Genomic DNA, 22,605 nt, shown 5'->3' with positions numbered 1-22,605 from the left:
TGCAGGAGAGATTCAGCTAGAAGGATTCTTAGGGTGTCCTGACACTTTGCATTTGGAGGGAACAGAGGGGGGAATCGGGGTGGCTTGGGCGTTTGGCCAGAGCTTAGAACACAGCTGAAGCTGGCAGGGACACCTCTATAGCGGCGCCAGCTTGGTATGGTGGCGGAACCTTCTAGCAGCATTCATAAACCCATTTATAGATAAAGAGGAAAGCGTTGATTATTTCAGCTTTGAAGTTTGGGTTGGAAGCAAACACTGGTAGAACAACGGAGAAATGAATGTGTGTAGCAGGTACAACTTGGGCAAAAAGTGTATGTAAGAACTGTCTTCTGTTTTGAGGGCTGGAGTATACCAGTGGTCGATTGTTGTTTTAAACTTGGAAATAATGGAGGTAGTAGCTGGGAAATTTTAATAACTCCAGAGAAGTTTCATGGACTCAAAAGAACAGCAGCTCATGACTGTGGTTCTTCATGCCTCCGCCCCGTCAGTGAGCACTTGTGCCCCCTGTACCCACATCATCTTCGTACTTATAGCAGAACTTACCTTTCTCTAGTAATTTCTTTTGTTTAGAATCCCCTCCCCTTCCAACCTGTAAAATCCTCAGACGGGGCCATTGTCGCCGTCTCGATTAGGAGGTCCAGCGATGTGAGTAATGTGTGGAGGGCCTGGTGGCAGACGCTCACCAAAGGCCCACAGATGAGCCCCTTCGGGTCATTGAGGCAGAAACCAGGCCACAGCTGGTGTTTTGTTTTTTATTATCTTTTTGAATGCTGAAGAGTTAATTTCTCACAAATTCAAATATACTAGGTGCTTCCAGGATGGCAGCTACTTAAAAAAAACAAAAAACAAAAAACAAAAAACTGATGATCAACTATTGCTTATCTGGGCCTACTGGTACACAGGCCTGTGTACTGGTGTAGAGAAGGGCTGTGGGCTTCTTCTGGACTCTGCGAGACAGGGGGCCAAGGTACACAGGCCCAAGAGGGAAGTATCAGGGCATCCTGGTAGTCGTTGAAGACGTGGGCGTTCTTTGGTATGCTCACCCTTGAAACATGGTATTTTTCAACAGAAAACAACAGCAGCCCTGAAGCCAACAACCACTTTAAGCCTTCACCTCGGCCACGGAGCATGTTGAAAAAACACAGCCACGGGGAAGAGAAAGATGGGCCAGGAGAAGGTAAAACCCCTGCCCTCTGTGAGGAATTGGAAGCACGTTCCGCTCCTTCTCCCCTTCCAAAGCTAAACGACGGACAACTGGAAGCTGAGAAAAAATTGGCCTCCTGAAAACCTAGATCCTAAGGTTAGCACTACTGCTGAACTGTGTTCTCGACCTGAGGTCTTTGCATCTGATTATGAGAAAGAGATTGTGTGCACGCGCGTGTGTGTCTTTGTAGGTCTGTGTGTTTTTACATGTTTTCTACAGCAATTGATAGGAAATAACTTAAAGACATATTTTTTTAATGTACAGTATTCCATTGAGTCTAAAACTTCACCTACTGTGGGATACAGCAAAAATGTAGCGTTATTTTTATGTACTGCTGAGAAAGAAGAAAACTCTGCCACTTAATCCACAATATGCCAGTAATTATAAAATGGACCATCCGATTTCAGAGAAAGTAAAATGTGAAAAAAAAAAAATGTTGCCCTTCTGAATCTATGCAATGCTATCTGTCTTTAATTCTAAGAATTTATAGTTTTATTCACTTTGAATTCTATAATTTATGGCCAAGGAGAGTTCAGCCAGTGTCATTTTGTTCATTTGGTTTTATTCACTCAACACACGTATATTGAATGATCACGGCACTGTCCTGTGTTTTGGGGACATCTGCCAGGATGGGAGTAAGTGTGGTTAGTGAACTTCCACTCACCTTTCAGGAGTCAGTATGGAAAGAACATTCCCTGTCCATAATCTGCTTGAGCATATGGGGGGAAAAGGAACTGAATGTGTACCTAGTTAAGCTTCCTTCCCCCCCCCCCCACTCTTCCCAGGATCTGGTCCCTGGGAGGTGGCATGAAAGGGAACTGGGGGCAGCTTCTTCCTATTATGAGTAAATGAATAAACGCTTCCACTTCCAACGGGAAATAGCGCAGTAGGCTACAGATTCAGATCTGGTTTTGTAGTTATCTTTGCCAGTAAAGCTGAAAATTTTATACAAGTCTATCTGACCACAATGTGCCATTTTCTAATTTGTTCTGGAAATCAAGAGACGGGGGTCTCATCAAACCTGGTTATTTTTTATTTAGTAAAATTATCTGGTCAGATGGATTTTGTGTTAGTTTTGCTGTAGCTGCTATAACAAACTGCCACAAACTGGATGACTTAAAACAGAAATTTATTCTCTGAGTTCTGGAGGCCAGAAGTCCAAAATCAAGTTATGGGCAGCACCATGTTCCCGCCAAAGGCTCTAGGGAAGAATCATTCCTTGCTTCTTCCAGCTGCTGGCTGTTGCCAGAAATTCTTGGCGGTCCTTGGCTTTAGCTGTGTCACTACCTTCCTTTGCCTCATCATGTGGCATTTTCTTCTTCCCTGCATCTCAATGTGTCCCTCTCTTTTCTATAAAAAAGACACCAGTCATTGGATTTAGGGCCTACCTATTCCAGTATGTTCTCATCTTAACTAATGCCATTTGCAAATACTTTATTTTCAAATAAGATCACATTCTGAGGTTCCGGATAGACATGAATTTTGAGGGAACACTATTGAATACAGTGCTGATACGAACTTTAAATGCTCTTTGCTAGCATTTCTGTATCCTTTGATTTAAGGGGGAATAAAAGTATTCCTAAAGTTTTTAAAGTAACATCATATTATGACAAAATTTAATCAAATATGGTATCAACCCATAATCCTACCATCTAGTAATAACTATGTTTATCATTCTTTTTCCCTTTTAGGCTGTCTTTCTATACCTGATTTTATAGTTGTCATCTTAACATAATGTTTGTATCATGCTTTTTCCTCATCTCTTAGCTTTAGGTCATGAAGTTTTTCCATATAGCTGGGTGATCTTGAGAGTACATTCCCCTTACTGATTATAACATAGCCCATAATATAAAACTTGGATACTTTTATTTTTAATAATCTAATAAGTGTTCCATATTTCTCATTATAAAAATCTTCCTGACTGTGCTCTGAATCTTTTTTAAGCCCACCTTCACAGGGATTTCCCATCTATTTTTTTGGTTCAACTCTTCTCTCTCCTATATCTATTACCTTTGGCTCTTCACTAGAAAAGTCAAAGACTGGCAGGGTCTGTTTCCATGCAGATTCAGCTATGCTCAAGCCTCTTTAACTTTGTGTACACTCTCACTTGATACCACGCCTCTCCTACTGCCTTAACCTTCCTGCAGATGTCACAGCTACATCTTGAAAGGGTGACATTTGCTTTCTCACCATCCTCAGCTCCCACTTTTCCTTTGTGTGTGTGTGTGTGTGTGAGAGAGAGAGAGAGAGAGAGAGAGAGAAGGAAGGAGATTATAGTAGAATATTTTATTGTTAATATTTTGTTAAGACTTCTACATCCATATTATAGAGACTATTTGTATTTTTTTCCTTATAATGTTAGTATCAGGCTTGGGTATCATATGAGTAGGGGAGTGTCTCCTCCTCCATTATTTTCTAAAAGTTTGTTTCATATGAAACCAAAAGTTGGCTATCATTTTTTTTCCCCCTTAATTGAGAGAATTCACTGGTGAAATCATCTGGGCCTGGAATTTTCATCGTGGAGTGATATTTGACAGTAAACTATATTCTTTGATAGATATGTATGTTGGTAGTCAGATTTTCTATTTTATCAATCTGGTAATTTATGTCTATTAAATTTGTCCATTTCAGCTGAGATTTTGAATTTATAAACATGAGGTTGTGGTATTCCTTCATCCTTTTGATGATGGTGGAGTTATCATAACATTCCATCTTTTATTTCTAATACATAGTTTATGTTTTCTGTCTTTCTTGTTAAATAATGATAGGCATTATGCAGTTTTATTCAACTTTTCTAAGAACCAACTTGACTTTGTTAACTTTCTCTGTCGTTTCAAATTTCACTGATTTTTATTAATTATCATTATTATTACTATCTTTGGGTTTAATTTGCTTACTCAAGTGCCAACTAAGGGATAAGGGGTATTAGAATCTCCAGTAATGTTTGTGAATATGTCTCTACTTTCCTTTAGTTCTGTCAGTAGTTTATGACTGTTTCAGACACATACACATTTATTATTACTGTGTCTCACCCCTATTTACGTTATGAAATGTATCTATTGGTAATTCTCCTTATCTTGTAGTTTGCTTTGTCTGATATCTCAGCTTTCTTATCACTGATGTTTGCATAGTTTATCTTTTCCTATCATTCTCTTCAAACTATTTGTGACTTTTTCTTTTTTGTATAATTTTTTAATGACTTTTAAAACTAGTGTCACCTTTTTTTTAAAAGATTTTATTTATTTATTCTCGAGAGACACGGAGAGGGAGAGAGAGAGAGAGAGAGAGGCAGAGACATAGACAGAGGAAGGAGCAGGCTCCATGCAGGGAGCCTGACATGGGACTTGATCCTCTGTCTCCAGGATCACGGATCACACCCTGGGCGGAAGACAGGTGCTAAACCGCTGAGCTACCCTGCTGCCCCATTTTTTTTTTTTTTTGTAATCAAGTCAGAGTTTGCTTTTTAGCTGTAGTCTGTGAGTGTTTAGTCCGATTATTTTTAACTTAGGACCAGTTTGTTGCTGTGTTTTCTATTTATTTTTTTTTAAAGCAGATTTGTTATTCTTCCTCTATAATGCTTTCCCTGCCTTTTGTTTTGTTTTGTTTGTTTTGTGAGAGTTAATAACATAGGTTTTAGTTTCCAATTTTGATTTCCTCTGTTGCCTTTTTAGGTGTACTTATTTGTGTTATATTTTTAGTAGTTGCTCTGTGGATTATGAGATGCAGCTATAAATGATCAGTCTACTTAGGACCAATACTGCACTATTTCATATTTAATATAGAAACCTTGTAACAGTGTAGTTCCATGTATTCCCTCATCCTTCCTATTGTTCTCATACCACTACATTTACAAATGATATAATTCCCACAATTCAGTATTAAAATTTTTCTTTAAAGAAAATTTTTTATCTTCAACTTTTAAAGAAATAAAGAAGAGGGATCCCTGGGTGGCGCAGCGGTTTAGAGCCTGCCTTTGGCCCAGGGCGTCGATCCTAGAGACCCGGGATCGAATCCCACGTCGGGCTCCTGGTGCATGGAGCCTGCTTCTCCCTCTGCCTATGTCTCTGCCTCTCTCTCTCTTTCTGTGTGACTATCATAAATAAATAAAAATTAAAAAAAAAGAATAAATATTTACATATTTATGCTTACTTACTCTTTACTTAAATATATATTCCATTTCTGAGGATCTTTATCCTTTCCGATAGGTCCAGATTACCTTCTGGTATTATTTCCCTTCAATTTAAGGAACTTATTTTTGCATTTTTTGTAATGCAAGTTTACCAGTGATGGGTTCTGTAGTCTTACTTATCTAAAATATATTTATTTCATCTTCACTTTTGAAGGATGTCTTAGCTGAATGTATACTTCAGGGCTGACATGTCCTTTCTCACCCCCTCCCGGCCCTTTATGAATTGCCATTGTTCCCGACCTATATTATTTCTTGTGACAAATCAGCAAGAATTCATTTTGTTGTCTTTCTATATATGTCTTGGTTTTTTTTTTTTTTTCTGGCTGCTTTCAGGAATATCTCAAGACTTTAAAAAAAAATTGTATTCTAACAATTTGACTACAGAGTAACTAGGTGTGAGACTTTTAAAAAAATATTCTGCTTGGGTTTCATTGAGCTTTCAGGATCTATAAACAGGCACTTTCTATGAAAATGGGAAGTCTTACAACATTTTTTCCTGCCCTCGTTTTCTTTTCTCTCCTTTCAGTGATGAAATCCTTAATATGTCTCATCCAATCTCTAAAATTCTGTTTGTGTCCCTTTAGTCTTTATTGCCTTTGTTTTTCAAACTGAATAATTTGTATTGCTCTGTCATTAAGTTCACTGTTCCCTTTTCTGCCATCTCTGATCTGCTGTTGCCCATCCAGCAAATTTCTTATTTCAATATTGTAGTTTCCAACTCTATAATGTCCATTGGTATTTTTTGTGTTTTTCGTATCTCTAAGATCCCCATCTATATCAACCTCCATGCATGCGTTTTCTCTAAGTCCTTGAACATATTTACAATACCTACTTTAAAATCCTTGTTTGCTAATTACAACATCTGGGTCACCTGTGGATTGGGTCCTAAGGACCATTTTTATGGGGTTTTTGTTTGTTTGTTTTCAAGGGTATGCATCACCACTTTCTAGTTCTTCATCTATTCAGTAACCTTTTGATTGAATACAGGATATTATGAACGATATGTTATAGAGATTCTAGATTCTGTTATATTCCTCTGAATATATGCTTTAGCATATAGATATTGTGGCTGGACTCCAATTCCCAACTCTGTCTCCCTTGCCATTGGATGTCAGAGGAAATCTTTGTTTAGTTCTTTCAACTTCTAACTACTATGGTTTTACAGGATCTTCTCTGAAGTCTTCTCCATGCCATGCACAGATGAGCAAAGGGTTTGGGGTGAATTTTATATGCAAATTTTGGGAGTTTTTCCTCAAACATACTGGCTGATCTTTTAGTCCTAAATTCTGTCCTCCATTCCCTTAAACTAGTCTAGTAAGGCTGCAACTCTCTACCACTTGAGCTGCACAGATGAGTGAATGCACTGGGATAAAAAGCTACTAACTTGCCAGTCTCATCTGCAAAGCTTTCCCTCTCAAGGTACATTCTTGTGTTCCCGCCCTTCTGCCCGCTTCCTAGATGGTTTCTATTTATTGCTTTGGACAAATAACTGTCTTTGTGCCATAAAATATCGTGTAAACAAAAAATAGAATTTATTATTTATACAACAAAATCAAACTTCTTACATTGTGATGCCATCAACTTTATGCTAGATTACTATTCTCTAAAAAGATGGTTAGTTCAGACACACACATACCGTTATTTCATTTCTGATATAATTTTCAGAATTCAAGGGGAAATCAAGTACATGACATTTATCCTTTTTCTATCTAAATCTTTGGTAGTAGCTGTCTACTTGGTTTTTATAAATTGCTTTTTTTTGGACAACTAGTAATACTTGACACCAAGGGTTTTTGCCTATTGTCTCCTTTATGCTTTCTTAGAAATAAGAATTAGAGAAAAAGATGCCAAATCTTTGTATCAAATATTTATGAGATTTGATTTGAGAGCAAGAGTTTGGAAAATGACTGAAAACAAATATTGAGATGCCGGTGAACGTACTAGAATAGCTCTTTAGTGACCCTTTTAATGATCCAAGACATCAAGGCTTGAAAATAAAGCATGTTAGCTTCCATAGGCTTAATGCTTTGGTGTTGCACTAGCAAACTTGTAATAATGATGATTTCAGAGTTTTAAAAGTCTTAATAATGCTATTTTCCTGCCACAAATCTTGAGAACTAAACTTACATGGTAAATACTTTTTCTTTTTCTTTTTTCTTTTTTTTTAAACAGGATCCATGGTTAACAAGTCTATCATCATCATCCCTTAAAGAAAATCTTGGAGATTCCTTTTCACCAGGATCTGGGGGAAAAGCATCAGTAGAAGGTGGTTCTATCAAATTATTACATCTTAGTTTATGTGTGAACTCTGTATTACTTAGAATCTTATTTGTAAAAGAAAGACTACATAGTTATAGGAATGGCACATGTTTGCATTTGCCTCAGTTTTAGTCCCAGCTTTGCTATTTACTAACCATGTGGTTTTTAGATGCAGAACTAGACACAGTTCTAAGAGCAAAGTAGCTAATCTCTCTGGCCCTGTATACTCTTTAAAATGGGGATCGTAAGGGCAACCTACCCCAAGCAGTGGCTGTGAGAATTAAATGAGTTAATGATACATGTAAAGCACTGAGAACAGTGTCACAGTAAGCACGGAATAAGTGTGAGGTGTGAGTTGTCAACTTCTTTCTTTCCTTAGCCCTGTGACTTATAGCTTAATGAGATCTAAAAGGCATGGATGTTTTTAAGGACCGAGATACATGACATTTATTAAGTGCTTACCGTGTAGTATAATTTTTGTCATTTTACAGATGAGAAAAACTGAAGTGCAAAGATAATTGGGAAACATACCCAAGGTCAGTGACAGAGCCATAATTTGAATCTTTGGCTCCAAAGTCCTTGTTCTTTTTACTGAATACATTGATTAGCAGCTCTAAAGAATCTATTAATGATACTTGGAGTCATGAGTGCTCTCCAAATGAAGATGAAACTCTTATTACAAAATTATTTTAAATCCTGCTTACATCAAAATGGGTTTCAAAAATGGTGTAATGAAATGAGCAGAATTAAAATCTTTGACAAGGTTAGCCAGTAGGTGGCTCCCAATGGAACTGAAGTTGGTGATCATTGGTTTCTTTCTGCTGAAAATTCCAAAGTGGGGTAGACAGAATAATGGAAATAGTTCTGTAATAGCAAAACTGAATCGTCTCATGCCAGAGCTTGAGACTGTCCCTTGGAGCACAGAAAGGATGAGTAATAGGCCTGCCTTTAGTGCGCCTATGGTATATCAGAGGCAACACTGCATCTTAGCAGGAATAGCACGGTCTGTAGGATGGCTTTATTCTGTGTGATGAGTCTTCTAAAATTACATGAATTCTTGGTTCTCCTGAATATACAATTTTACAACTGTACCACTTGTACCTATAGTAACAGAGATGTATGACTCCTGCTTACACAGCCTCTTGTTTCAGCTAAGAAATACTGGCTTTGAATAGAATAGATATTGCTATCCTACTTACTTGGAGCTTCTGGTGTGTCTTTGGTTTAGGGTAGTTATTCCATTGCATTTACAATATGATGTTTTTTCCCCAAGTATTAGGTATGTCAAATGTTTTAGTAGATTGAGTAGCCATTTTCTCTTTCATAGATCACTTTGGAGAAAAGTTTATTCAAGATGAATGTAATTGCTCTCCTTGTATTTTATTCTGCAAGACAAAGAGATTATAAACAATCCTCATTCAGTAGAAAGCAAATGAATCTGTTATCCACCTTACTAGTTCAGAAGGGAGTTTTAGGGTACTTAGGTGGCTCAGTGTTTGAGCGTCTGCCTTTGGCTCAGGTCATGATCCCGAGGTCCGGGGAACGAGTCCTGCATCAGGCTCCCTGCATGGAGCCTGCTTCTCCCTCTGCCTATGTCTCTGGCTCTCTTTCTGTGTCTTTCATGAATAAATAAATAAAATTTAAAAAAAAAAAAGAAGGGAGTTTTAATTTTGTGATTCTGTCTCAAAATAGATCAGAATGAAGAACTCACTGAAAACCACAATTCCTTGAAATCAAATGAAAATGAAGGGAATTCATTTTTGATAGACTTAGTTACTACACCAATCGAGAAATCCCAGGAAAGTCAAGTGATTACTGATGACCTTGAAGAAGAAAAGGAGAAAGCTGAACTGATTATGAATGACTTAACAGTTGACCCACTATTTATATCTCAGAGTATCTTAATATCTGCTGACACAACTGAGTCTTCAAAGGTATTTATATGAAATTATACATTTTGTACTACAGCCTAAAACTCAAAGTAGACCTTTTAAGTATTTGATCCGCCACATTATGTACTTCTGAACTGTCTGTGGAAAACTCCTCTTTTGGTAATGGTATATTGTCAGGTAGACATCGAGTCAGTAGAATTTTACTTTGGCAAAGGTTTGCAGTGAATATAATAAAAGTCAATATTTCATTAAAATTTATCAAAGGTATATGATCATAATATACTCTTAAACATCTCAGAAATACAAACGTATAAGTAGGTAGGTTTCTCTAAGTCTTCGTGTTATAAAAGTGCAGCTATCTGGAACAATTTCTGAGGTTTTGAATTAGTGAAAATTACTCCTTTAGATATCATTTTTAAACAGTCTACAAATTTTAAGGAGGAGCTTTAAGCAATGTTTATCAACATCTTGTTTGTTTAAATGGATGGACATGATCATTTTCAGAAACATCATCATTATTACTTTGAGAACCAGATTTATGGTGTATAGGATTCCTTGTCACTATACTATGTTGTACCAGAATACTATATTTTTTAAATGTATGCTACAGCATTTTTAGTCTTTATGTCTCCTGAATGTAGTTTTTATTCCTTATAGCTCTAGTTAGTTATAGCTGTAGTTAGCTGATGGCCATGTATACTTACTGTCGGGGAAGATAACAGTGCTACTTGAAAACTTGTGGTTGAGTACGACATTTATAATACAGAATATTTGCACTTTGTATTACAATTTATGGAGAAGGTTCATTAAAACATGTTCCAGGTATATTGTTCGTAACCACTTTCCTTAGGAAAAGTCACTCATGATAAGTTAGCAAAGTGCTTACATCTGTGCTGTCACTTCAATGCTAACTAACACCTGTCTTTGTAAAATAGAGAAGTTACTCCTTAAAAAGAAGGGTATTCTGAAATGTATAGACAGGATCCTAGAAATGTCTGATAGTGTCTAATAGATGCAGTTCTAAGAACAACAGGCAATCTCTATATAGCAGGTGAGATCATAACATCTGTTTTGAGTCCTTGGCTTTGTCTTTAACCCTCCGGGGGAATCTTCTTCAAGTCTGAATTACATCATTCCCCTGCTAAGGTCTCTTGGTTGGATTGTTATCAGAAGAATAAAATGCAGACTCCACCCCAGTTCCTCATGACCTCACATGATTGCTTCTCTGACCATTTATTTGTCCATTCTCACTGCTACTCACTGTGCTTCAGCATTGTTCACCTTCTTCTGTTTCTCAAAACCGTCAGGCTCTTAGCATTGCTGCTGCTTTCTTTCCATAGACCTTCCTTCCCAGGGCTCATTTCTTCCCATCATTTGTCTTAGTGCGGCTGTCAAGACCTCAGGGAGGCCTTCCCTGATCACTGTCATTATCGTAACCCCTCACCCTAGTTTATCTCCTTCATGACTCACATCTGTTTGGTGTTTCATGTCCCTCAACCCTCTCTAAAATGTAGTATCCTTATTTGCTTTCAGCGACCACTGTACTCGATGCATAGTAGATGCTTTAGAAACATTGATTTCCTGGCAGTTTGGCCCTAAGCCTAACTGTGATACTTATGGTGAATAATCCATCTATGATATATTCTATTTTACAGAAAACAGTTGAAGATAGAAATATGAAGAATAAAAAGTCAACAAATAATAGAGCGTCCAGTGCCTCTGGCAGGTAATAAACTATCGGTATCCCTCATTTATGAGTTTACGTTCAACAAAGCTAATTTTAACTTCTGTAAAGTGAATTTCATTTGTATTATTTGATTTTGATTAAACTCCCGTCTCATGAAATGAATGAAGTAGTCACTTCATGATAAAACGCCTCAGCTGATCATATGCTTTTATGTAAAGGAGTTGATTAGGGGTTCCCCGTTCTGTACATTCCTAATGGGATAGCGTTTCTTTGCTGTTTTTCCTAAATGATATACAGTAATGAGCCAATGTCCAGCATTATTACACTTCTCTATTAGGTATCTTTGTCTAACACATGAAAATTGTACTTAAAACCTTGAGATTATATGGACTAAGTTGATTTATTAAAATGATAAGACACGGGACACCTGCTCAATGGTTGGACATCTGCCTTGGGCTCAGGGCGTGATCTTGGGATCCTGGGATCAAGTCCTGCATCGGGCTCCCTGCATGGAGCCTGTTTCTCTCTGCCTGTGTCTCTGCCTCTCTCTCTTTCATGAATAAATAAATAAAATCTTAAATTAAAAAAAAAGATCGGACTCTATATTGCTTCATTCACACTGATGATAATGAATGTCTCCCTCATGAATGCTAATCAAACCTTCTCTTTTAAATTATCATTAATGAAATAAAACAAGAGCCAGCAAACTTTAACTGTAAATTGCCAGTTAGTACATGTGTTAGACTTTGTAGGCCAGACAGTCTCTGTTGTAACTACTCAGTTCTGCTGTTGTGGCAGGGAAATCTGTGGTGCAATAAACTTACGAAATAAACAAACTGTACAAACCTGGACCATGGGCAATATTTTCCTGCCAACTTCTGAAACTTTATAGTTAGAGTAATTTTTCTAATAAGATGATACAAGAGAATTAAAATCTACTTTATTAATATTATTTTTTCCATATAACTTTTAGATATAGTCCATTTTTCTTAAAATGTTCTAATTACAAGAATCTAGAAATAGCAGTTTGAAACTCTTAGTAGACTAAGAAAAGACTATCGTCATTTTCCTTTTTTATCATCCCTTTCAAAGTATTTATTAATTTACAATGTAATTTCAAATATAGTAGTTGTATATTCTAATTAATTTTCTGATGAATTTTTCTTCTACCAAGTGCAACTGTAATATTTTATTTTGATTTATTTGGATTTTTTTCAGATTAATGACCTCTGAGTTTTTAAAGAAATCTAGTTCTATACGGAGACCTCCATCGACAACTACCTCTTCTCACTACTTAGGGACTTTGAAAGTCCTGGACCAAAAGCCCTCACAGAAACAGAACATAGAACCTGAAAAAGCAGATAGCATAAGGGCAGCTGTTTATCAGGTAAAAGGAAAACATGTAACAAAAAATGAACTGATTGTGCAACAAGGTTACCCATTCACCAAGGAACAATGACCTCGTAGGCATCGTAGTTTAATATTTCCCCTATTGGAAAAGATTTTCCTTTATAGGGATGCCTGGGTGAGTCAGCAGTTGAGCATCTGCCTTTGGCTCAGGTCATGATCCTGGGGTCCTGGGATCGAGTCCCACATCGGGCTCCCCACAGGGAGCCTGATTCTCCCTCTGCCTGTGTCTATGCCTCTCTGTGTGTCTCTCATGAATAAATAAATAAAATCTTAAAAAAAAAAATTTTCCTTTATAATATCTGAACAACCCAGAGGTATTTTTACTAAATTATTTCCTTCCAAGCTTTGCTTAACTGATCATAGTTGTTTAAGAGAATATGCCACAGCACTTTATAAAAATACAGTAGAAGCAAAAATGTGGTTAATGTCTATATATGTTTATATTCTTTTTCTTCTTAACATGTATATTGTTAAGAACTAAAAGAGTTTTAATTTTTTCCTGGGCCTTGTAATTTCATTAAGCTTACAGAGAAAAACACTTTCTTGATTTGTCTTCACAATTCCAAAAGAGGTTCTTTTTTTGGTCTTGTTTGTTATACAAAACAGTACACTTTAGAAAATTGTACTTATAAATTTTGGAGAAAAAAATGTTAACTTATGTAGCCATTATATTCAATCTTTGAAGTCTGTTGTTAAAACTAAGAAAGATAACCTATTTTTCTTAACTCATGCTAGTCTTTACGTATTAGAATATTATCAGAAAAAAGAAGCATGATACTGGCTTATATGGAATTTCTAAATTTTGTTTGCCGTTTTAAAAATTTATAGTATTTCAGAAATGGATAAGAATTCTAATTCTTTTGGGAAACTGAACATTCTATACTTTTTTTCTTATTTTCTCAGGAGTGGTTAGAAAAGAAAAATGTGTATTTACATGAAATGCACAGAATTAAAAGGATTGAAAGTGAGAACTTAAGGATCCAAAATGAACAGGTAATCTGACATATAGAAGTGGAAGTTATTCTGGATTTTTAAGTCAGTAAAATATCTCTCAGTAACATTTCTAGAGCCACTGGTTTTTAAATGGCAAAATAACATGTATATAAAAGAATGGATTTCTGATTTCCTTTCTGGTACTCCATACATTTCAGTTTGACATAAATATAATCCTCTCGCAAGGAAACAGATACACAGAGATTTCTATTTTGTTGTTGTGGAATAGATCTGACACTACTGATTAGGAACATGTGATTGCTTCTGACCACCTATTAACTCTTACTTCACTTTTCACTATTAAAAACTGACTTCAGTCTTATGACTTACTTAGCCAAGAATGGGAAGGGTCATCAGACATCCACCTCCAGTTTTCCTCTTTTCCATCTTGAATTTTATATGTGTCTTTAAGACCAGCTCTTATGTGAGCTCTTGACCCGACTTCAGTCTCCATGTAGGCCTGGTGGCCTGCAACCTGCTTAGTTCCCTCCCATCTTCTAACTAAAGTGCCTTTCCTGTGCTGTCCGACACTACAATGGACTTGGAAAGAAGGCTACTTCCCACATGCATGGTGCTGCGTGGAGCAGCCCTCCAGGAGGTCCCCACCCCCCATCAACACGTCGGCACCATTAGGAGGCTGTGCTCAGTGCCACACACCTTGCCGTGTGATCTTCACACCGCGTGGAGGTAGCTTGTACCTTTACTCCTAAATAGTGTCTTCTCCATGTAAGGCTTTATGTCGTGTAACATTACACAGAATTATTAGGCAAAGGATAGTATGGGATTAGATGGAGGTAAGTCAAGTAATAACATACCTACCGTATGCTCACCAACATACAGATTCAATATTTGGGTGCTGCTTGTGTTGTCACAATCTTATGGTTTAATGTCCACCAAAACTCGGGTTCAAGCAAAGATCTATTTTGGCTTCCTAAGTGGCTTGGCCGGGTTACCCCACTCTGACTTACTTTATAAACCTGTAACTTTCCTGATCCTTTTCTTGTGATGGAATGTTTTATTATGAGCATTTTGCAGGAGCACTCAGCCTTTATAGTTTATTTAGATAACATTTTAGTACGCTTCCAAAAAAGAGGTCTTTCTCATAGCAGATCAATATCTGATAAATGGTTTTAGAAAAGAATATTTTAAATGCAATGAATAGTTCTGGTGACATTCTTTTTTCCAATCAGCTTGTCTAAACTATTCTAAATAAGTCACCTGCTCTGCGAAACAATGTCTCGAAATGATGACTATGAAGGGAATTCAGCACAATCCATACGTGTGTGTCTGTGTGTCGTATCTACCTGTCTCCGTCTGTTTATGCACACACGTCTCAGTCTCTTATTTTCTTGATCAGAAAAGAGCTGCTAAGAGAGAAGAAGCATTAGCATCCTTTGAGGCCTGGAAGGCTATGAAAGAAAAGGAAGCAAAGAAAATAGCTGCCCAAAGAAGGCTTGAGGAAAAAAACAAGAAGAAAACAGAGGAAGAAAATGCTGCCAGAAAGGGAGAGGCGCTGCAGGTACTCAGTGGCTTGGAGTCCCCACAGTCATCATTTCACCATATCACACACCTGCATTTGTGTCTAGCTGTTTCTCTCTTTACTTGATTGGTTTTTCGCAGTAAATAAGAGAATCGTTATGAACTTTTTCAGGCTTTTGAACGATGGAAAGAGAAAAAGATGGAATATCTTAGAGAGAAAAATAAAAAGGAGAGAGAATATGAAAGAGCAAAGAAGCAGAAAGAGGAGGAAACAATTGCTGAGAAAAGGAAAGATAACCTAACAGCCATTGAGAAATGGTAAGAGGTCAAGTGAGAGCTATTTTGATAGATTTCAAGTGAATAGCACTTGTGGCTCCTAAAAAGATTATATGCTTGACACTTACTAATGCATTGCCATCTCATTGCTGCAGAAACTTTATTCTCCCCTTTAACTGTCCAGTGTTTTATATTATCCTACATAGGAATGAAAGGAAGGATGCTTTTTTCAAAGAAAAAGAGAAAGAGAAAATAAATGAGAAGAGAAGAGAAGAACTGAAAAGAGCAGAGAAAAAAGATAAAGATAAGCAAGCTATTGATGAATATGAAAAATGGCTGGTAGGTGTTGTCTGTGAATGTACTTGTGGCTTGTGAATGCACTTTATTTGTGACTTTTCTGTCCCTAATTCCAGTTCTCTGTGCCCCTTGCCTACTGGCCATTCTTACCTGAAGCTGCCTTGTGGAATCTGTTCTCTCCCCAAGTCTGTCATATTGTCTTTGATTTCCTCTTTTCTGTTGACGCCTCTACTCTACCCTCAAACGGTCAGAATTAAAAATTCAGGCATCATACTCTTCCTTAACCGCATCCCCACATCCCCACATGCAGTCACTTACCAAACACTGACTCTTGCAGTGACTTTGCAATGACCGTCATGTCAGAAATCATGGGACGCTGCCAAGTGCATGCTGCCGGTCTGCCAGACGGTTTTAGGTGGGACTGGTCACGACACACAGTAATGCTGAATTGAATGGTGAGAAGGTTGTTCCATCCTCTAAGTTGTCTTTTGATCTTTCTGATGACCTCAAGGAAAAGGTCTCGTTTTGGTGTTTTTAAGTGAAAAAAAGTCAGTAGGAAGTTTGGGAGGAAATGTCAAGGCGGACTTAACATTATTTTGTTTTTTATGTTTTTTGTTTCAGTGTACTTAGGTTGATAGTTTCTTTTCGTTAATGTTAAGCAAAGTACTATTTTCTGTCTTTAAATTTCATCATAAATATGCACGATTATCAAGTTTTGACTAAGTAATGCGTTCATATGAATAAGTATTTTACTTGAGTAGGTGGCGCATTCCTATGAGTGGTTAACACATCACATGCCGCAGCAATCAAAACGTGTACAATTGCTCTGTTGGGTTTAGAATCCAGTAGGATTCTCACTCACCCGCCTCTTTATTCTCCTCTGGTCCCCCGTCTTGTCTTCTGCCCCGTTGGAGTCTCGGTGGCCCACGATGGCTCTGTCGTGGCCTCTCACACCCCACGTCTCTCCCACTTGTCCGAGTCCTCACACATACTGTTTGCTTGACCGAAACATTCTCTCCTCGATGCCTACCACAAGGGGCTTGTCTTATCCATCTTTTCTCACTTTAAAGTGACTTTCTCTGAATCCACTTTTCTTGGTTTTTTTTTTTTTTTTTTTTTTTTTTAAGATTTTATTCATTTATTCATGATAGAGAGAGAGAGAGGCAGAGACACAGGCAGAGGGAGAAGCAGGCTCCATGCAGGTATCCCGATGTGGGACTCGATCCCGGGACCCCAGGACTGCACCCCGGGCGAAAGGCAGGCGCCAAACCCCTGAGCCACCCAGGGATCCCCCCTGAATCCACTCTTCTATGAAAGTGTTTTTTCCTTAACAATCACAACAATTTTATGTTCCATAGAAATTCTCACAATTTGAAATCATCTGTTGTTTATTAACTGCCCATTTTGAAAATGACCTGAGGGGCAAGGACAGAATCTATGTGTTTGCATTTTAGAATCACTTTATGCGTGGCCCCCAGTATACTGCTTGACCCAGAGTAGGATCTCAGGGCTTAACAGTTGAGTGAATGAACACAAATCAAAGCAGTATAATACCCATAAAATAATAGCCCCCCCCCCCCCGGACTTTTCAGAACCGGTTACAAGTAAGGATGAGCTATCTATTAAAGTAACAAATTTACAAATTAATAGATGCAGGAAATTATAAGAACTTGGCTTATTTGAGTGTCATTTGGACATGAAATCACTCAAAGAATTATCCTACAGCAATAGAAATGTCAAAAGCCCTAAAGCATTAAATATAAAATGCCAAACAATAGAAGAACTGAAAGAAAATAAAACCCTATCAGGATGCCTGGCTGGCTCAGCAATTGAGCCTCTGCCCTCAGCTCATGGCGTGATCCTGGGGTCCCAGAAACGACTCCCACATTGGGCTTCTTGCGAGGAGCTGCTGCTTCCTCTGCCTGTGTCTCTGCCTCTCTCTCTGTGTGCCTCATGAATAAATAAATAAAATCTTAAAAAAAAAAAAAACGTATCAGGTCTCATGGAGATAAGATACTTTACTTTTCTAACCTGGAAAGTGCTGTAGAAATAATAAAGGAAAACAGGAATAGAAACGGAATTTAAAATCATTAATGCATTAACATAAAAAGTCAGTGCAGGGCTGTTTGGAGGGTGGATTCCTACAGCTGCTTTGAAAAATCAGTCATTTCCCAGGAAAGTTGAACATATTCGTATATGCAAACCAGCAGTTTCACTCCTAGGCATATACATGGAGAGAAAATCTTGACTGTAAGTACAAGGAATCAAACAGGAATGTTTGTAGTATTGTCTTTGTGCAGGGAAAAAACCCCATCATGTTTTCGACAGCAACAAAAATAGGTTAACAAATGGTGGTAAGTAGTTATCATGACATACTCAACCTTTGCAGTAAATTGAGTTCTGAGAATCTGTTCTCAGAAAGTCATCAGTAACTTCTCATAATTATTCTCTTTGGGTTATGCAGTTATAGGTCTTTTCTCATTTTTTCATAATTTTGTTTAAATATTTTCACTTTTAATATTAACAAATACGTGATTAAGTGGTGCATTAATACCTGTTGGTGGTATACTTATAAGTGAGCAATGTTCTCTAGCAATGTTCTCTAGTTCTTATTCCTTTCAATTAAGTAGGAAATGACATTTAAATGTCTTATAATAGATTTCTTTGTTCTTCAGCAAGCAACCTGTTTTGAAAATAATGTTCACATGTGTATATAAATTTTTAGTTTTCTATTTTTCTCTTTAGGAAAAGAAAGAAAGGCAGGAAAGAATTGAACGAAAACAAAAGAAGCGTCATTCCTTTCTTGAAAATGAGGCACTTCCTCCTTGGAGCCCTCCAAGCAGAACTGTGTTCTCAAGAGTGTTTTGATAATTCTTATTTTTACACTATTTAGTTATTTATCAATTCACCATTTTAGTCACTATTTATTCAATTAGTTATAGTTAAAAGACTCTATTTTAATTACATGCCGGCTGTTTCCATTGACCATGGAGAAGATGATTTGGGGTTTAATCGGTGAAATAATTGCAAGCGTTTTTTGAAATGAAGGTAAAAACTTCCTCAAATGAGAAGCTAATAATCAGATTGCTCTTACCATTCAAATGACCCTTCATCATGTCCTCAGAGTCCTTACAATCAGATGATCCATGATCACTTTCACTAAGCTTTGCATGGTATTTAAGTGTATTTATTCCCCAGAATAAAAAGGAAGCCATCTGGGTACTACAGTCATAGAAAAAATTGAATCTGTGAATGATTGTGCACCTAGATTCAGGTTTCAAGGGGAATCGTCACTAGGGGTATGCATATAAATATATAAATATATATATAGACACACATATATTTTTTATTTCTAAAACTGATCTTTAGCTTTGCCTTGAGCAGTTGCCCTTGCACTGTGCAAGTTAAGAGTTTTGGTCAGTTGAGGCAGTAGTTCAGTAGAACTCAAATCAAGGCATTTTATTTAAGAAGTTTGCCTTCTATTTTAAGATAAGTTTTATCTGTCCCAGACTTAACGTGACAATCATAGGCACTTTATAGTGAGTAGACCTCTGAAATTTGTCTTCTAAATTCTAGCTCACTTTATTATTTCAGTGGTACCAAAAAATATCCATTTCTTGGTAGTGATAGACTTCCAGGAAAGTTATGGCAATTCCTTAAGAGTTCAAGGTCATTATCACTGTTAATAATTTTCTCCAGACTAAAGCCATAAAGGTGATAAAGGCAATTTTTGATCTCTTAGCTTATTCCAGAGTCTTATAGCATATATTTAGAGGATAGCTGTACAGGAAGGCAATTTGTAGAAAATTCCCTAAGAATATTTATTTATTTGATCACTGCTTAATTGGACTCCTACTTGAACTGGTCAGCTACTTTATCACAGGCCAAATGTATGCGCTCAGAGCTGAAAGACTACTTTAGCCAATGATGTGATGCGACGATGGATGAGAATAATTCCTATTTTTTAAGCACCTAATGTATGCTCTCTGCTGGATCTTTACAAATGTGAATTCTTATCATTCTAATACTTATTCACTGTAGGTGTTATTTTGCAGATAAAAAATACTGAGACTCGGACAAATAACGTGCCATATATTTAGCATGTGACTGAGTTGGGATTAGAATTAAGTCTTTCTCCCTCCCAGAATCCATATGCTCATTTTTATGCTCTGTATTTCCAAACACATTTTACCTCTCAGATCTTGAAACCATGTATTGTTATCTGGAGATTATCTTTCCTTTACGAAGTATTTGTTTATTATTAGAGATGGTCAACTTTATTAGATCTGTAAAATGAAAGAAGAGTCCATAATATTTAAAGAATTCATCAAATGCCTTGTATCTAGTATTAAAATATCAGGAAAGCCAGCAGGCTGTGGAACGTAGGCTTTGAGATAGTCATTCAGGAGGTTCCACTGTGAGGATTAACTTCCTTGTGCTTTGTGTGCAGGATAAACGTGTCATGGGTGACTTTCTAAGATCACATCACTGCTACAGATAAATTTGTTTTAAAATTATGAACAAAACCAAAGCTGCTTTATACCTCCAGGAACCAGGAGAATACTTCATGAAATTGAAATTCTCAATACTCAGTGTGTATTATCCACATGGGATTTAGCTGCTCTTTTTTTTCACCAAATATGTATATAGTGCCCACCCAAATGAATCTTTGTTTATGGTATCGAATTAGCTATTCACAGCTAAAAAGGTATTTGCAGATTCCAGGGAAGTAAAAGGAAAAAAGATTGTGAGATCATAAATGTATGTATATGTGCTGCCGAAGCGAGCACTGTGAGATCATAAATGTATGTGTCATAAATTTCACGTTAAATATTTACTTAAACTTCCCAATTATTTTCTGCTCTATTATCCTGTTTAGTGGCTTGCTGTTATCACTTCTCAATTCTTGTGAGCACTGGGTGAAATTACTAATTAATGTAAAGCACATGGCATTGTTTTCATTTCTTTACTGTCAAGAGCCCTGCATTTCCCCACTTCATGGATATGAATAGGTTAACATGGGTGGGTTTTTTGACATATATTTTTAGCATACAAGAAGACATCTGTGATTTCCTGGCCAGTCTAGCACTCAAAGGAGAATATGGAGATGACCCATGTTAGGGATTTCCTAAAAGGAAATCTAAATTCTAATTTCTTACCACTGCTTGTAAAGTAGGATGAAAAGGAAAACTGAGGTGTTTGAAAAGACCCAGCAAGTCATTTCCCTCAAATGGGGAACTTTAATATGGAGGAATTAAAATTCAAATTAAGGATATTAAAAGCCTATAGATTTACAGATTAAACTTCTAGTTTTGTAAATTGTATTAATCACTTGAATGCTGACACTTCAGAGTAAAGAAAGTAGGAAGTCAATGAATATTTTAAAACAAAGCTGAAAACAATTTGCCTAGAAATTTACATTTCAAGACAAGAAATCAAATTTTATAAATAATTATTTTCCATAACAACCAAGAAAGCAGTGTTACATAAATAAAGAGAAACTATATGGCATTTTAGATCAGAAGGAAGAGGCAGTTCTCTTAAGATAAGAGTTGTTCAGGGACAATAACATTCCAGGGGTTTGTATCGCATCACGTTTTGAAAATGTTATTGTTTGAATAGTATTGATATTTTTCACTGTGGCCAAAGCACTAGCTGATAATAGCTAAGGTCCAGAGTTGTATTAACTTAGAGTGATAAAACTCTAGTGCATCTGGAAGGTTTAATAGTTTAATAAAACTGCCTCAAATGCTCTAAGTTGAGCCAGACAACTGACATGCCAGAACCCATACCACTAATCATAAGAATCTGGAGTTAGAAATCAGGTGTCCAGTTTTCTAGTTGTAACCTGCCCACCACTCCATGTAGTTCTGAGAACCTGGTAAAAAATGTCACGCTAACTTCCATAACCATGGTCATTATCGACTTAGCTCATTTTGATCCTCTCAGATGGTCCCTGATTCTTCAGTGTCTTCCCATAACCCCACCAGGTCAAGGGTTGAGGCACCTCTCTGGGCACCTTTGTTACTACTTCATGGGTGGGAGAGTACTGAAGGTTCTCAAGCCCTGAGTCACAGGCAAAGACACAATGGGAAACAAGAATTTCACAAAATGGGGGAAATTGCATGTTAGTCAAAGTAGTTCCCAAGAAAAAACTAGTACAGAAAACAGATTTTGCCGATGTCATCTTGGCTCTAATTCCAATAGTGCTATATTAGCAGGTATTCCAACCTGTGAGCTTCCAGAATCTACATCAGTTGCCCGACTTCCTAGGTACCTTGGCTGACCGAATAATGAATGCTATGTAAATGCTTCACTGGTGACTGCCCTGAATTCTTGTTGTCTTAAAATTTTATGTGATTTGATTATTTTGAAACATGTTACATGTAATTGTATAATGTTAACTAAATTATTGGTATTAAATTTAGGATGTTGTTTTAAGAATTACTTGAGGAGATGTATTTAATGTCTGCTTTTTAGTAGCATACTTCATGTTACGCTTAATTAAAGTTAGCCATTCAAGAGTTATTGGGTGATATTATTTATTGATTGTGCCATATTTCATTTCATGATTTTGGAGAATGTGGTATGAGTCTTATTTGTGGGCTAACAATGAAAGAATCATTGCCATTTGCAGCAACATGGATGGAGAGTATAATGTTAAGCAAAATAACCCAGTCAGAGAAAGACAAGTACCCTGTGACTTCACTCACATACAGAACTTACTAAAACAAAGAAAAAAAAGGATAAACCAAAACACCAGACTCTTAACTATGAGAATAAACAGAGGGTTACCAGAGGGGAGGTGGGTGAGGGGACGGGTGAAATAGGTGAAGGGAATTAAGAGTCCACCGATCACGATGAGCACTGAGTAATGTATAAAATTGTTGAATCACTGGGCACCTGGGTGGCTCAGTTG

At 37.0% G+C, this 22,605-nt stretch overlaps 1 protein-coding gene across 1 annotated transcript in view; it reads left to right on the top strand.

The window, feature by feature from the left end:
* Nucleotides 1-22,214, top strand: part of MAP9 (microtubule associated protein 9) — a 30,677-nt gene extending 8,463 nt beyond the window's left edge. Inside the window, 11 exon segments of the mRNA XM_038559087.1 lie at nucleotides 1,070-1,281; nucleotides 1,283-1,300; nucleotides 7,566-7,659; nucleotides 9,345-9,586; nucleotides 11,200-11,270; nucleotides 12,450-12,618; nucleotides 13,545-13,634; nucleotides 14,992-15,153; nucleotides 15,286-15,431; nucleotides 15,596-15,728; nucleotides 18,432-22,214. Coding sequence (XP_038415015.1) covers nucleotides 1,070-1,281; nucleotides 1,283-1,300; nucleotides 7,566-7,659; nucleotides 9,345-9,586; nucleotides 11,200-11,270; nucleotides 12,450-12,618; nucleotides 13,545-13,634; nucleotides 14,992-15,153; nucleotides 15,286-15,431; nucleotides 15,596-15,728; nucleotides 18,432-18,554 — 1,460 coding nt within the window. The 3' untranslated portion in view covers nucleotides 18,555-22,214.
* Nucleotides 22,215-22,605: the final 391 nt, after the last annotated feature.

Source organism: Canis lupus, chromosome 15 (assembly GCF_011100685.1).
Source record: "Canis lupus familiaris isolate Mischka breed German Shepherd chromosome 15, alternate assembly UU_Cfam_GSD_1.0, whole genome shotgun sequence".
NCBI classification, from domain to species: domain Eukaryota; kingdom Metazoa; phylum Chordata; class Mammalia; order Carnivora; family Canidae; genus Canis; species Canis lupus.
The sequence above is the reverse complement of the archived record's forward strand: the minus strand, read 5'-3'. Positions and strand labels throughout refer to the sequence as shown.